Raw genomic sequence first — 16,758 nt, 5'->3', positions numbered from 1 at the left:
TCCTCAGGCAGAGCTGCTGCCAGGGCACCACATGAATCGCATTTTGAGTGTCAGATGCAGTAGTGTGTAGGACAAACACACAGCGTGACACTCTGCCAGATGAGGACTCCACTAATTGGTCAGTCTCCCCTAGTTTCTGACCACCCGTTGACAGACACAATAACAACATCCCAAAAGGAGGAGTGGTTGTGCCAGGATGAAACAAACGCTGATGGCTTATCCCAGTTTTTGCTGGCATTGTGTTTCATGTTTGTGCAAAATAATGATGGTTTATGGGCCTGAGCCTATAAAGAGCTGTTTAAGCACCTATATTACTGCTGATTCTGTCTTGAATACAGGTTCTGCCACTAATCTCAGAAAAGTTCTTGCTTCCACATTGCTTCCTTTCTAAAAGCACTGTCGTGTTTTAGAATCTGACACAGTCTAGGTACAGTTACTTTGTTATCAGTGCCTCACAGACCATGGCAGCTTATGATGGAAGTGTGCTAGGCAAATGCATAGGATGCTTCCCCCAGCAGACCCACTGAATTCTTTATTTCCCTAATTACTTGCTCTTCTCTTAGTCCTTCAACTTTTTCAACAGCATTGCTTCAAGGTGGGTGACTGTGCACTATCAATGAATAACAACAAAAGGTGTTGTACTGTTCAGTTCAAACAGATGCACCTCTGTAGTGAACAACAACAAAAAGAAATGAGGGTCAGCTGGATAAAGGCAGAAAAGAACATAAGGGTGTGTACATGTTAGAGTTAGCATGGGGGAATGACAAAGGACAGTCAAGAAAGCACAGATGTGTAAGTCTGTAGGAGCTTGAATATGAAGGGACTTGTAGGAAGGCAGGAAGAGAAAGAGGGACCAGGGAGAGAAAAGAGTAACTGGAGAACCTAACTGTGGACTCTAAGCCATCACAAAGGGCAGATTAGTTTGCAAGATGAATTCTCCCTTGCGGATGTATTCATCTGCGTGATACCTGGAGATATTGGGCTAGGGCGTAGCCTATGGTAAAGGTTTGGAGAGAGACGAAGCATGGCAGTGAAGATGTAATGGGGCTGCAGAAAGATGCTGAAGAAAGGAGTAAACTGTGCAAAGAATTATCTACTGAGATTGTCTTAATCAGTTTCTGCATCCTGACTTCCTGCCATTGCCTTCTGCACTGGAATGCACTTTTTGAAATCGTCTAACAAAGTCACATCATCCAGAGCTAAAAATAAGTGAGATGATGGAATCCAAAATGCCGATATGAAACCAAAAACATTCCCAAATAAAGTTCTTTGTTATATTCCCTGACCCATACAATGGTGGCAGTGACTCTGTACTGCAGAGTTACAGGTGAATCCAAGCAGAATCCATTCTCTCTTCACTGGAGTATGTAAGATACGTATTCAATTGCATATGTTTAGGGACTGAGAGACCTGCAAACAGTGGATTGCTCTTGTTCATGTAAACTTGAGGCCAGACAGTGAGAAAGAACAGTAGAGCAGTTATCTTTCTGGAGGAAATATTTTCAAAATTTTTAAAAGCTGTGAGAGCAAATTAAACCTTCCTCAGTCTTCATTGGAGATTCCATGAGCATTACTTAAATACTAGCCTGATTACCACAGGGTAGAGTGATAATCCCATAATCTAGTACCCATTTATAAAGAAGAATGAAATAGAGAGTAAAAGAGATTGCTTAATATTCAGCATATTCACCAAAAATGTTTTATCACTGAACATCTGTTACACAAGTAAAGTGACTGTGTCACTTAGCATTAAGATACACTCAGAATTAGGGTACAAGTGCTTCCTTCCAAGGTGGATTGGAATCATACAGGTAACTGTTGGGCTGTTTTGAATGTCCTCTCATAGATAGCCAAAGGAAATTTTCCTGTTGAAATGACAGGAATTCTCTGACATAACTTGTTCTGTTAGAGCGTATGTTGAGATGTCTTTATCATTTCAATGATGAGCTTCCTCTCTGGCACCTATAAATGTATGTTCATGGTAATCACAAGCAGTATCTTGTCAACAGCTATCTACCATAAGTGATCCCTAATCCACTTTGCAATCATTTTTAAAGCCTCTTCATTTTCACTGAAAGGATTGTTTTGTTTAGAAGAATTCTTACTAATGTGCAAAATTGCCATTAGTTAAATCCATTGTAGAAGCTGAAAAGGAATACAAGTATAAACCTTCACAGCTGGAGTACAGATAGATGCTGTGGATGTAGCTTACAATTCTCATTTTTCACATGCAGCATATGCTTGGAGAGTGCAGAACAGATGCAACTTGCTTAATGGGGCAAATCATGTGCATTTTATCTTCCTGATTCCATGTTTGGACAGTGCAGTCCCTCTTTACCTGTGCTTATTACAACTCCTGGTACACATGAATAGCAGTGGCAAAATATTGACGTGGCTTAGTTTGAGCTAGAAAGTAAAGGTTGCATTGTTTTCCTGTTTGAAGTCTGCTAAAATGGGTGTTATGCAGTTTACAGGTGGCAGCAAAAATGCAGCCTTAAGTGTTTTGACTGGGCTTAGACTGCTGTTGCAGGGGCAGGGCTTGGCATCTGAAGGAGCTCCGTGTTATTATCTACCAGGGCTGGAGGCCATGGCATCACCTGCTGGTCTGGTCCCCTGCCAGACCTGATCTGGCAGCAGTAAAAGGACTTCTCTATGCTCCTTTCTCCACTGCTTGAGTTGCTGTGGGCAGATGAAGGCAATCCTGTAGAGCTTCACCAGTTTGGAGATGGAATAAGCATCCATACTGGACATGATTCCTCCTATTTTCAGCATTTTATATGTGAAATTCTCTCCAAGTAACTTGGCATGTGCCCACTTTCAGTGAAGTCATGCTTTCACTTCACTTTCAGTGAAGTCATGCCTCTTCTTTGTTGTTCATCTGAAGTGCTGGAGAATAAGCAGATTCGGTTTCATAACCTTGCTGCCCTTTTTCCTGTGGTTTAGACTTCATACTATTTCTGCTTGTGCAAAGATTGAAAATCTGCCTTTTCCTGACCCTGTTTGAAATATAGGGGAGCCACACAAGTCTGTAGTTTACCTTCACACACTAATTGGAATTAACAGCAAAAAAGAATTTGTACAAGATAACATAGGGCAAATTCAGCCTCCTGTTCCTGTGGGGTTGTGGGCTGACTTAACTGTTCCTTCTCTAGAGTCTTTGTAACAATAGCTGACAACTGAATCTGATCTCTGTATCCTCCTCCTAAATCAAGATCTATACTTTCATATGTGGAGAAGGTAATGGATACGGATATGTTTACTAAAGGCATGTGTAAGAGATGCTAAGGCTTGAGGAATATGAGAAAAACAGATAATTGGAATAATTTTTTAGGTAATTACTGGTCTGAACAATCACACATTTATTGGGGGGGGTGTTTTGGCTTTAGGTTATCTTTTGTTTTGTTTTTGCTGAAGAGCTGATAACAGTGGGTTACTTGAATGCAAAAATATTTTCTTGGCAGAAGTCAAACATACATCTCTAAAAAGTTATATTTTCTCTCTCTCATTTTGTCTTCTTTGCCTTCCCTGTTATTGATGCACATAATAAAACACTAGGAAAAAAAGACAAATCCACCCAAAAGGTCGAAATCAATGATCCTTTTACAGATGGCACCTTTGGGAATTCTGGGTACTTTACCATCAGCTTGTGTTTGAGACTGTTACTTGAATACTTGTTTTTTGATGACGAAAATCAATGACTTCTTTAAAGAAGACACCCTTGGGGCTAGAGGGATGCAGACTTTGAAATGTTTACTAGTCTGTGACTGTCTCTGAAAGACTAATAAACATATTTATAAGTTTATGAGCTACTATTTAATTTTATGGGTTGGAAATGGTGTATGGTTTTAACAAGAATATTTAGGCTAATGTGCCCCAATGAGGCACATTCTGTATTACTTTGCAAATTTGCATAGAAGTTCTGATCCAAAACTGATTGAAATCAGCAGATAGATTTGCATTAGGTTTAAATTTATCCCTGTGAAAAAGTTGCTGAAGTTAGTGGAGTTATCTTATTAATTAATTTGATCCAGTAGCCAAATAATAAATAAATTCTCAAAATAAAAATATAGAAAATGCATTTCCATGAAGATGAGAATTCTATTCCTCTCAGCAAACTTTGTTTCCTGTATATTTATATACAAATGTGTTTATTGTTACACTGAGCTGCAAAAGACATTTGCCTTTTAAAAAACAGATGTCCTTCACCTTATTTCTTTGCTACTAATTTATGATTACATTTATTAATGGCAGCATAATTTACTTCAACACCAAGGCATATCTTCCTTGATTTTCTTGAGCAAGCGGGGTTATAACAGGCTCTTGTAACTTAATAGGACACTTGATCTGGCTATCCCGTGATGTGGCATTGAGGCTTTGGTGCTGGAGTCTGGAGAATCAGTTTTCTCACCAGCTGTGCAGACATAGATTTTGCCAAGAAAATTCTTCCCTTTCTTGTTTTCTTTCCCAATGAAAGATTTAGAGCTGTTTTAGTCCTGTGTTTTGTATGTTGGTTTTCAGAGAATCAGCCACAGAAATGAGTTTTTAAATAGACTGGTAATGGACAGTAGCCTTGCAGTAATTAGAACAAACTAATTTGTATTCATTCTCCTTTGACTCTAGATCTAATCAGTAAATACAGCGATATAAAATGTCAACCCTAACCAACCAAGTGCATTGAAAGGATAATGGTAGATATCATTTATGAATTAAAACATGGGAGATCATGTATGACATTGAAAGACTTGCTGTATTATACAGTCCTTCCCAGTACTTACTGAGCTTGCTTGAAGTTTACTGATTTCAGCCTTGAAAATCACTATTATTCTGTCATGTTGAATGTCATCCTGTTTCTAAGACAGCAAAAATGCTTTGCTTTTGGGGACTGCAGGGAGAACTGCTGGATAATTGCTTCTGTTCCCCAACACTGTGCAAAAAGACAGAGTAAGGCTTGGAATGCCTCTGGAAATACTCAGTTGCAGTAGAGGTAGCTGGTGCATGGGATCCTTTCGCCTCTCTGCAGAACGGTGCATAATGAATAGTGCAGACACAAAGCTAGATGCTGTTCTTAAGGGAATAGTCTGTGCATCCATGCAGAATGAGGACTGCTCTTGTGCCCACTGTCAAATCGTCCTGACCCGCTGTAGGTTGACAGCAGTGGACAAGCTCTCACTTTTGTCCCTGAGCAAAATGGAATCTATTCTTTCCTGACTTCAAAAAATAGTTTTGAACAAAACCATGCTTATATCATTCACAACTGTTCTTGTGGCCATTTATTTTTTCAGTCTGTTCTCTTTGACAGGACAAGTTCTCAATCTCATTGTGTTTCATTTTCCCAACTATGTATTGCAAATGGTAAATCTTCTATCAAATTTTGGCAATTTAAAGGTTATATTCTTTAATTCTCAGACATAGTAGAGAGGTTGACTGGAGATTGTATATATAATTGTGGGTAAGGCTGAGCCCAGAAGAGGTGAAAAAAACCTGCCGCTAGAACTCAACAGTGTTGTCTGGTTGCTGGTCGGACTATGCAGCGGGAATATGTGAGATAGCTATACTTACTCTCATCTAAGTGTCTGATGATGGTCACAGCTAGTGAGAGAATGCTGGGCTCAAGGGAATTTCTGATTCTTGGCTGCTTTTATGATACTAAGTTATGGCTCCTGACTTCACATCATTCCCCAGGTTTCCAACACAGACTGGATGGGCTGCCTTGTGCTGCCTGAATTCCGTCATGGCTCAGAGTTTTCATATGTGGATGAGGGTACACAAGGTAATTATATCACTAATTTTTAGTTCTTGAACATGCTGGAAGGTTTTGACATTCTGATGATAGGTTTCATTTCATTATAGGTATGATGTTGCCTCTGTGAATTAACTCTTTCTTGAAATGGAGACGGGGTGCAAATGTATTGTTGTACTTTCACTAAAATTCGCTGTGTCCTTTGGATGATGGGGGGCATTAACTTTTAAGAACCCTGCTGATGTTCAATTGCAGTTTGATGCAAGGAAGAAAGTGAGAGCTTGTCTTCAAACTCTTGTTTGACTTAAAGGCCATTAGTATTAAGTTTTATTTTCACACATATTAAGAAGTAAAAGTATAATTTTCTTCAGAGACTTTGCTAAAAGTCTTAGCTTAAGGATTTTGCAATTGAGGCAGTAATATGATGTTTTGTTTTTTTGTTTTGTTTTGTTATGTTTTTGTATACCTAAGTAAAAATACACTGACACTGCTTGAACAGCTTGCAGCTCTGATGCTATTTCACTTTAAGAGGAACAATTGGCGGAACTTGTTTAATGTTGGCAAGAGAGTCATGAATCCCAATAAGGCCATGAATACATTTATTATTAATTTTCTTCTCATTCATTTTTAATTTTCTGTCAGATAGAATCAAAGGCTGAATTGGTGACTTCAGTGTTTTCTACCTTGCTCTATTGGCTTCAGAAGTCCTTTAATAAGGCAATTATTTATTCTGGTCATCACTGGGAAATCAAAGGTGAGGAAATCAGGTCTATCTAAACCCTGTAGTGCATTAATTCAAACAGCACTCACATTGTTGGATAGAGTTCATATCTCTGGTTCTTTAATGTTGCCTGGTTTGGTACCTTTTTCACTTTAAAATTAGTTAAAATGGAGAGTTAAGGGAAACCACAAGAGGATTTAGTTTATAGGAGCAAGAATTACTAGAATCAGCAGGCATTCTGGCTTCTGGATTCAGAGCAGTCTGGCTCATTTTATCAGGAGGAGGCAAGTAGAGAATCTTTGAGAAGGATTTAACTAGTGCCCACAAGACTTCTGTTAGGAAGCTGTGGTATAGTACTGGCTGTAAATGTCTAGTATCCCCTAAAAACAAGGAGCAGACCTGACTTCACTGCAATTCTCTCATCTAAGGCAAAAAAACTCACAAAAGTCAGTGAAGCAACGTGCATACACTTTAGTGCATCAGGTTTTCAAATAGAATATAAAATGTTTATCTGACTCCAGCACATAGTATTTCTATTTGTATTTTTTCAGCAAGTGAACAGAAGATAGGGAAAACAAGGCACTGGTGTAGTGATGTATGTGTGTGTGATTGAGGAGGAGGAGTTATCTGCAAAGACAGCCACTGAGTAGAAAAGTTAAATTTGTTTTCATTTAACAAACCTCCATTTTACCTGCACAGACTTCTGAGTCTGGTACGTTAGTGAAGTATTTCTTCAGCTCCATTTATTGCTTTGTGTATGTTATTGATAGGATTCCACCACAAGTAGGAGGTAGCATTTATTCCATTTATAGGAAGTATATGAAAATCTCTGTTATTCACACAGCTTAGCTATCAAGATGTTACTGCAGTCTCTTTCTATTTTTTTTTTGTTCATTCTTCAGAATTCTGGCCTTCTATGAAGTTGACTGAACAAGAACTGAAAAGGAGAGAACATATCAAACCTGACATTTAAAGGTTCAAACCTTCAATGTACTGAGCACATAGTCTAAAGAAAACAATTATGGAATTTTCTTGTCTTGTATCCTGAATTCTCCTGCAGAACTCCTTGACACTAAGCTGCCTTACTGTAACATGATGTAGTTCAAAAGTGATTTAATATTCCTCACAGAGCAGGTAACACTTTGCTCTAATGCTCTGCATTGAGCAAAGCAACAAAAGGCTATGGGAAAACATTTAGCCATGTGCTCCTGAGGAAAAAAAAAATGCCTCTGTTCCTCCCTGTCTAATCTTTCTGCTGATCAGAATGCTATTTTAAGAAAGAGGAATATTGTACAAGTTTCCATAAGTTTTATGAGCCAATTATTACAGATATAATTGTCAAAGGTTATAGAGGTCTATAGATGTCTTATTTTCCATAGGCCAATGCCCTTTTATGCTCCTCTTTTATAGTTAATGCAATGCCTCATTTAATAATTTAAAAATAATTTATTTGAGTTAAATTGCTTTTTTAGAAGGCATAATCTTATCATTCTCATTTTTATAAGAAACTCATTTTAATTTGTTTGCTGTGCCATTCTCACATGAATTTAGGAATTTAATGGAGTGAAAATTGAATGCTGATGGCATCAATGAAATTATTAATTTGGTAACTGAAAGATTTATTTGGTTGATTTAGATGGAATTTTCAATACCCAGTTATCTTTGGACTCTATTAAAGAATGAAGTTTCACCAAATAACAGTTCTCACTCAGAGTTCCCCAGGATGAATTGAAAAGGACATCTTCATTATTGCTATTGATGTTAATGTGGAAATCACTTACTATTAATAAACCTGAAGGACAGATAAAGGCTTATTTTTACTCTCAGAAAGCTAGGTACCAAACCCTAAAAATGTTATCTTAGTGAATGAATAATACCTGCAGATAGCAGACTTAGCCATGCAGAATATTTTAACAGTTTACTTTTATCTTTACCAAGTCCCATTAGAATAATTTAGTGGGATAAAAATATATTTCAGGCATGAAAAAAAGTTTGATTTTTTTTTTTTTTTTAATAAAGGTAGCAATATATATAAAGAGACTATCTGCAAACTTAGGTATTAGCATAGAAAAGAAGTGTTTACTTTCTTTTATATTCCATAAGCCTTTATGTTTAGGGTTATGAAGAACCCTTCCATAAGAAATGTGATTTCATGGGTTCCGATTTTTTTTAGAGTTATTTTAATAACTGTTTGCCACTGTAAACCTTTATATGTTTATATATGAACACTTATATATTCAACACCTGTTGCTTCCTGAAGAGTAGTAAACAGCAATAGGATAGCATACCCTAGTGAAAGAGTTGTAGTCTATTTTGTTGTTTAAAACTGTCCTAGCTGATACATCTATAATCTAGAGTAATTTGCAGTATTTCTACATTTGATAAATGTAAATGGTGGAGAAGGAACTGCAAATTAAGCATTAATTGTCTTGAAGTTGGAGTCAGGTGTTGAAGGAAATCTTAGTGCTTTTAGAAGTCAAAATGGAACATATTCTTAAACGCTAAAAATATGGAGTATGAAACTAATTGTACAGCAACTAGAAATAGTCAAATACTAATACTGTGTCATGGATATAAATGATCATTTTCAGTTCATGGATATGTTATGTCACTGTAGCACCTGGAAGTATGTTGGGTATTAAATGATTCCTTGGCAATATAAGAATGGAAACTTATTTTGCTGTCATATATATATATTTTGCTGTTTTTTATATGTATATATATATATATATGCACACATACATACACACACACACACATACATACATACACATATATATATTTATATACATGTATATTATTTTTAATGAAAGTTACATAGTTTGAGAAAGTCAATTCCTTTCAGAAGTTATGTTCCCAGAGTGCCGGATATTAATTGCTTGATTCTTCCACTTCTGATCCTCACATACTGAGGCAGCATATGCTCTTCTAGCCAGATAATATTCATCATGTGCCAGTTATGTGATTTTATTTATACGTTCATTGTTTCTCCATTCAGATTTGGTTTTAAAAAAAGGAAATAAAAGATTTAATAATTTAAAATAGGCTGGAAAACAGTTAAATTACCCCTTGCAAAAGGACATAAATACTTAAAGAGAAATAAAACGTATCAAGGTCTCTGCATTGGTTTACCAGACTTGGAAGTGTTCAAATGTAGCAAACTAACAGTAAGCAATGCAGTGGATGGGTAACCCACAGGCAGTCTAGAGCCTTGAATCTCAGTGCCTATTTACTCTTTATTCACTCTCTAGCCAAAAGAGTTATCCTGTAGTTCATCTTTTCCTTCCAGGGCTCTTCTTTCCCCAAACCTCTTTTCGTTCAGTGAAGGCTCTTTTTTCTTTTATACCCAGAATTTGTCTTTGTGCCATAGTGTAGGCTGTCATGAGCAAGTTCTGCCTATGATCAGAAATTTCTCTGGCAATTTATACCTAGTTTGCTCTACATCCCATTGATATCAGTATGTATTTTCCCATCACTATCAAGAAGCTTTGATTCTAGCCTTATAGACAGACAAGAAATTACACAGATGCTGTGATTAGTACACAGTGAGGTGTCAACATTAAAATTAATCTCCCTCTGTCCACAACATTAGTAATGCCAACAAGGGTGATTGAAGTAAAAAAAAAAAAAAAAAAAAAAAAAAATGTTTTGTTTAGTGTCCTAAAAGAGAATGCATGATACATATATAATATATACATGTATATATATGTGTGTGTGTGTGTGTGTATACATTTACACATACATTTAATTAAATGTTTAGCATTTTGCTGTTGAGTTCCAGGTCAGAGTCAGGGAGTAGTGCTCTGTGAAGGTCACATGTTTTAGAGGTTATAGCTTAATTCCTGATACAGAGCCCTCTACCCTTCTGTACTGTATGCAATTTGTGCAACTGGGTACAGGTGATATTCTCTGCTTAGGAGACACTTGGAACAGAAATAGCATGAAGACTAAAGCACTGTTTTATTGTAACAGACAATATCTCTCTCAGATCAAGGAGGGCATCATTTCTAGAGCAAGGAGAAGAAGTGCTGTCTACAGTATATCTGACCTTTGTATAAAAGTTTCAGCTTCTTGTAGTTCCGCTGTCAAGCTTCACGAAGAAAAATATGTCCAGGACTTGATGAGCGAAGTTAAAGAAAAAAATATGTGTTTTAGACATGGGATAATTGAGAAGGGCATTCACATATCATTCTCCTCCTTATTGTCATGTGAATTTTGATGGGTTCTCTAACTCCTGTAAGATCATTTAGGGACAAGTAGAAGGGTTACAATTCCTTTTCCCTTCCTTTCACCCTTAGTAACTTAAATCAATTTACAAAACCTTTTGCACCAGAGCTGAAAAGCTGCCTCCATTCTGTGATCAACAAAACATCACTTTTAATTATTTTTACCACTTCATACCATGTACAATGAAGAAAAATGCTTTAGAACTGTATCCCGGACCAAAAATCAAGCTCAATCCGTTTAATTATCAGCAATGACAGAAAGAGATTCCTGCCTCAGAAAGAGCTATGATACAGGCATAATTAGCTCATTTAACCACAAAGAAATAATTAGCCAACATGAGAAGAAAAGAAAAAGAAGTTAAAATGCCACAGCAGTACATTATCCCCTTTTATTTCTGGCAAAACTATTATCACATGGAAAGGAGGGCTATATGATACTGACGTGCCAAGTGTTTTAGCATAATGAAGTACTAAGGTACAAACAGAAGAGTTCCTGAATTTCATCACCCATCTGAAGAGCATCAGGCTCAGACACTTGTGAATTCTGAGATTATTTTCTCCATCTTTAGGGGCTGATATGCATTTGTAAATCTGACCCCCCAGTTAGCTATTCTACTAACAATGTAAAACATTTGTCGCACTGCAAGAGACACCAACACAAAAATCCAGGTGATGTAAAATTAATTTTCTCATCATAAGGATGACATATTTTTAGCAGAAACAATTAGAAAGATTTCAGTTGGAATTAGTTCCCTTTAGTTTAGGAAGTTTGAGGCAAATAGAAAGAGTTTGAATAGCTTTTTTTAATTTTCTGAGGTCCTGCAAACCTATATCAACTTGACTCTAGTAGACCCCAGCAGTGTCACTTCATGGAGGAGTCTGGAGGAGTTCTTTCTTCCCCTACTTTCTCCTTATTCTTCAGAGCATCTGAATTGCTGCATTACTGCTGCTAGTGGAAGATATTGAAGATCCTTGCTGAGACTTGGAAATCTATTGATTCTACAGTGTAAGAGGCATTTTCACTTACTGTGGAAGCAGCTTGGCCCTTTTAAAATTTTATCGGTAGTTTACTAGTTAATTACATTTGACTTGAAACTGCACAGTTACTAATCTGATTAACCAGGAAAACTTATTACCAGAAAGACTGGAAGAATTAATATGTTCTTAAAATCATATTTTATAAACACATAACAGAACAGTATAATTAAAAGTGGTCTAAATGGGCAAAATATGTTCAGGTATTAACAATGAAAATTTTATGTCATGTACCACAGCACAGATATTTTTTATTTTTTTCACTGTCTACAGCAATTAGATCAAAGGCAGTCTATATTTGTTTTGTTTGTAATGAACATTCTGAAAGATTTTGGATTACTATTGATTCTTGACAGGTTAAAAAGGATGCTTTCATTGTCTGAAACTTCAGGTTAAAACTGGATTCCCAACTGCATATACCATGTTCTTCTTTCCAAGGTCAGTGTCTCATAGTATGGTGAGATTCTTCCTTTCTTTGTTCATTTAGGTAGGATGTAGGAGAAGAAAGTTAACAGAGATCTCAGATAAGCCAGATTCAACTAAAGGGGATAGGTTAGGGTAGCACAGAATATGAATTGTGAAATGTGTTTTTGATTACCCAGGATAAAGATGTGCTAGACTGATAGAAGAAGCCCTGTGGGGATGCTAACTTTTGTACAGTGGTCTGGTCTTAAGTACAGCTGAAGGAGTTACCTTACATTAAGTGTTGCATTTGGGCTGTCTGTATTATACTAACTATTTGTTGTACTGCAATTTCATTAAATATGTCCCCTTTCTCCCCATCTGGAAACTCTGTCTTAGAGATTTGAGGATATTTGTACATCTGCCCAGGAGGTCTAGAAACCTCACTGAATCTGAGTAGGTTGCAAAACATCTGAAAGTAACAGCCCTTTTGCCTGCAGAGATGAGCTCTAGAATAAATATGCTGTGAGTCAGGCACTGAAGGTTTGCAGAACAATACTGTCTAGTTTGTATTGTTTGCAGACGGGAGGCTTTCTGTGCGCCTTGAAAGTGCACTACCTGTGCACTTGTATGCATATGTATATTTGTATTTTTTTATATTATATGTATATGATTGTATGCATATGTTTATTTCAGTCTGGGAAACATGTTGGAGTGTTTCAAAATGGTCCTAAGGTCTGGAGGCTGCTCTTGCAGAGCTGGGATTTCTCAACATGTAGACTTAGGTTTTAACTGAGGAGCTATTAAAAGAGAGTGAGGCCTCTGTGTCTAGTTTCAGAAAAGCAAAATGCTTTGTAGCCATGGTAAAAATAAGTTAATAATGAAAGTGCTGACAAGACCTTAGCTGCAGTGTTGTGAACTTTGCTGTTGTGAAAACCTCAGGATTAAGTAGACGTGTGTGGATAATAAAATCTCCAAAGAAACAAATTGTCCATGAATGTATAATTATGTCTTTCTGTAGGATTTTAAACTCTGCATATTTCTTGTTTATATTTCACTTAAGCAACTAAAGCACTGTTGGCAGGATATTGTCAATGTTTAAAGCTATAAAAATCTTTCAAACAACAACAGCCTGAGGCTTTTTGTGTAGTACATACTACATTCACTATGCAGCGAATATCATTTTTACATGATGCAAACAATGTCAGAAATCAAAGGGAACACATATTGAAGAGAGCATCAACAGTCTTGAATACAGCCTGCCATCCTCTGGGCTTGGTGCAAGTCCACTGATATTTGTGGGAGTTGTTTCATTTTTCAAAAGTCTTTTAAGACATTTCATAGCATAATGTTTGCCTCATCTTCTATATAGAACAGTGTAAAGAGGAAAGAAGTGTATGATTATTTTTTTTTGAAATCTAAGAATTTTATCATTTGGCATCAGCCTCATGGAAGATAATTGGTGTTGAGTGCACCTGTTTTTGCCCATGCAAAATCCTACAATTCACAAATGCAGATTCACTGAGCATGACATTCGCACGAGCAGCAGAAGTGCAAAGTGAAGTTTGCAAGTGGGAAAGATGCTGCAAGCGGTTGCTGGGCTTCATGTGTGCAGTTAAAAGGAGGCTAATAATGTAAGGCATAACACAGCAATATTTGTTATATGTACTGGGCGATCAGGTTCATTCATGATGCATTTTGGCTCTGAGGGACAGGATTTTTCATGTATTTAGAAATTTAACACAATAGGAATGCCTCGTGGATTTTACAGAAGTGCTTAGGTAGTTTAAATGTCTAACACACCATATGGCTTTAGGTACCTAAACACCTTGGCAGCTTTGACCCGTGGTCAGTTCATATACTGAGGAACTTCTGTAGCTAACTGTACCTTAAGGCCTTTGTCATTTTTCTTGCGAGTTCTGCCTGCCAAATATAACATTTTCATTAGCTAGTTGACCAAGGGGCTGTTCTCATAACAAAAGCATGGTCAAACGTTGCCTTCACTTGAGAAGAACATGTACTTCACAAGTGGCTAGGTGCTTGTGGCCTTTTTGTTGCTGATGATCATCCTCTAGGGCATGCTTTGGAAAAGGTGGAGTGTTACCCTCGTGCTTATTTTGATCTTCTGGTGGGAGCAGTAAAGGGGGAAGGTGAGAAAAGGCTATTGAGTGCCTCAGTAAACCAACAGGAACACCATCTCTAAGTTCTCAAGGGAATGTGCAGCCCTGCAAGAAATGTGTAATGAGTATAAAAAATGATGTTAATGCATCATTTACAGTAATTGAAATAGTAACCTTAAAACATAGGGCTCGTAAGTAAAAGACTGTGAAAGAGCAATAAGGCAGCAGAACATCCCCACAGTATGAACACTTCAGTGCTGTCTGTTAGTGGCTAAAGAGAACGCGGTGGTCACTGGTATTATACTTGTGCAGAATTGTTAGTGATGTGACTAACTTTTTGCCACTGTAAATGGATACAGCCAATGTGTGGATTGGTATTGGGAAGGAAGGTGTTTACACCATTCACTAATCTCCCTTGTGTGTATAAAGAGAAATAGGTGAGATCTGACGCTGGGTTCTGAGCTGTGCTCAGTACTGTTACCGTACAGATTACTACTTCCCCTGTTCTTAAATTACTGTACAGTTTTATGTGAAAACAAAATCTGAGGGAACTAACAAAGATTTTCAGATGCATGTCTGTGGCAGCCATGAAAGCCAGAGAGTCAAAAGAAATGTCCATTTAGTCAGTTCAGTATTGATACATCACAGAAATTTGTCGTGGCAAATTCTGTACTCATCCTGCAATTTCCAAAAACAAGTTGCCACATTTAATGAAATACCTGAATATAAAATAATATTGCTAAGATGTTGCATAATTCTAAATGCAGCCTTATCTTAAAAGAAGACAAATGCAGAGCATTTGGTAGCTTTGAGTAAGTATTTGGCACCATTTTACTCCTCCTATACCAGGACATTTCCCTAACCAGGACCTAACCTTTCCCAGTTGCTCAGAGGAATCCTGTCAGTACTACCGCTGCTGCTGCAACTGATGTTTACTGGGAGATTGTATTTCTGGGGATAGTATTTCAACACCCATAGATCAGCATTTCAATCAGTGGAACTTACATGGCCTTAATATCAAACAATCTTCAGGAGTGAAACCTGGGAGGCAGTACGTGAATGCCAACACTAACAGCGGTTATAGCCACACTTTGGCTCTGCTATTTGTTTTGTATTGTTCAAAGAGAAGGAGAAGCACTCCATGAATCTACACTTGTCCACTGCAGTGTTTTTGCAGTTCCTGTGGTTTTGGATACTGTCATTTTTCAGAGAGAGGATTCTGAAATTGAATGGAGCCAGCATGGTAATTCCGTTGGTCCAAAAGTTCAGGAAACTGCAAATATCATTTGTTTTTTTTCATACCCATTTTGCACATAGCTGAACAGATTGAGTGGCTAATGCTAGTGGAATCTTCCAGTGTTTCTCATCTCACATACATACAAGCAAAACCCTCCTATTACTAAATGTTGCCAGATAAAATGCATATTGGCTGTGTCCTTGAAGAGAAAAACCTCATGTTCCCTCAAAATCTGAACGATGCAATTAAAAACAACCCTGAAAGATTGCTGCTTATTGCTGTAATTTCAAACATCAAGTTATTTAAGAGAATAACAGTATTTTCTTTCTCTCTTTTGTTATGTTTCTCCTCTTGTCTCAGAAGGTAATTTTTAGTTCACTCAAGGCCAAAGACAAAGCAAAATAGATGTACTGAAACATATGAGTACCAGGGATGTGATTTCCTTGGCAATGATAATCCTGTCACAGCTGTCAAAATTTACTCCTTTATCCATATGACATTTTAACAGGATGGAAACGCCATGTTAGAATAAGCAGCTATAAAGAACTCAGTCCAAAATTACTAACAACAGCAGGCTCTCCCAGGCAATATATTGTTTACAAATTTCAGAGAAATTGCTTTACCGATATTACATTTGAATTTGATGCTCCAAAGCTTAGCCATAACTCTTCTCTTTTATTACGGCAAAGTTAAAACAGACAGTTAAAAATGTTAATTTAATTTCCGCAGGGTTCCAGAGGAAAAGATAAGTAAAATTATTATGCCAAAAAACAAACAGTACAGGAAATATAATTCCTTGGGCTTCACAAATACTTTTGTTTTCTATCAGTTTGTTGTTGAAAGAGAAATTCAGGAACACATTACAGTTTTTGGGCCAGTTTGCCTCAGCTCAAAGAAAGGTAAATTTTGGAACTTCTGCATGTGTAGATGAGATGCTGGTGCCTGTAAGAACTCACTTATTTGCAAAGTAGGTTTTCAGTAGTGCAGCAATGTCACTGTGTTGCAATAATCCTGCAATCCTGCCTAAATCAGTAAACATTCAAAGCACAATAAAAATTCTCTTTTGCAATGGGAGTTGAGAGAGAGAGGTAAGGACGGGGAATCAACTCTTCAGCCATTCTATCACTTTATGCATTTTTCCTTCCTGAATTTTCTGTATATGCTGATTTAATAGCCTTGATTGGGTAGGGCTTCCCAGCTAATTGCATTCTTTGCTAGCTCTGATAAAAAGTTAATACCTGTATTCTGAGTTCTCTGCAGAGGTGTTGATAACATCC

The 16,758-nt window shown here is 37.2% G+C and overlaps 1 protein-coding gene and 1 long non-coding RNA gene across 2 annotated transcripts in view; both read left to right on the top strand.

Annotated features, from left to right (window-relative positions):
* The window catches only part of LOC311443314 (uncharacterized protein), a 36,011-nt gene extending 28,242 nt beyond the window's left edge, over positions 1 to 7,769 (top strand). Inside the window, exons 3-5 of the mRNA XM_084533391.1 lie at positions 5,683 to 5,770; positions 6,383 to 6,494; positions 7,364 to 7,769. Coding sequence (XP_084389517.1) covers positions 5,683 to 5,770; positions 6,383 to 6,494; positions 7,364 to 7,434 — 271 coding nt within the window. The 3' untranslated portion in view covers positions 7,435 to 7,769. The remainder of the gene's footprint in view (positions 1 to 5,682; positions 5,771 to 6,382; positions 6,495 to 7,363) is intronic.
* Positions 1 to 16,758, top strand: part of LOC311443315 — a 217,227-nt gene that overhangs the window by 28,976 nt on the left and 171,493 nt on the right. The window lies entirely within an intron of this gene.

This window comes from Aythya ferina, assembly GCF_964211825.1.
Source record: "Aythya ferina genome assembly, chromosome: 12".
NCBI classification, from domain to species: Eukaryota; Metazoa; Chordata; class Aves; order Anseriformes; family Anatidae; genus Aythya; species Aythya ferina.
The sequence above is the reverse complement of the archived record's forward strand: the minus strand, read 5'-3'. Positions and strand labels throughout refer to the sequence as shown.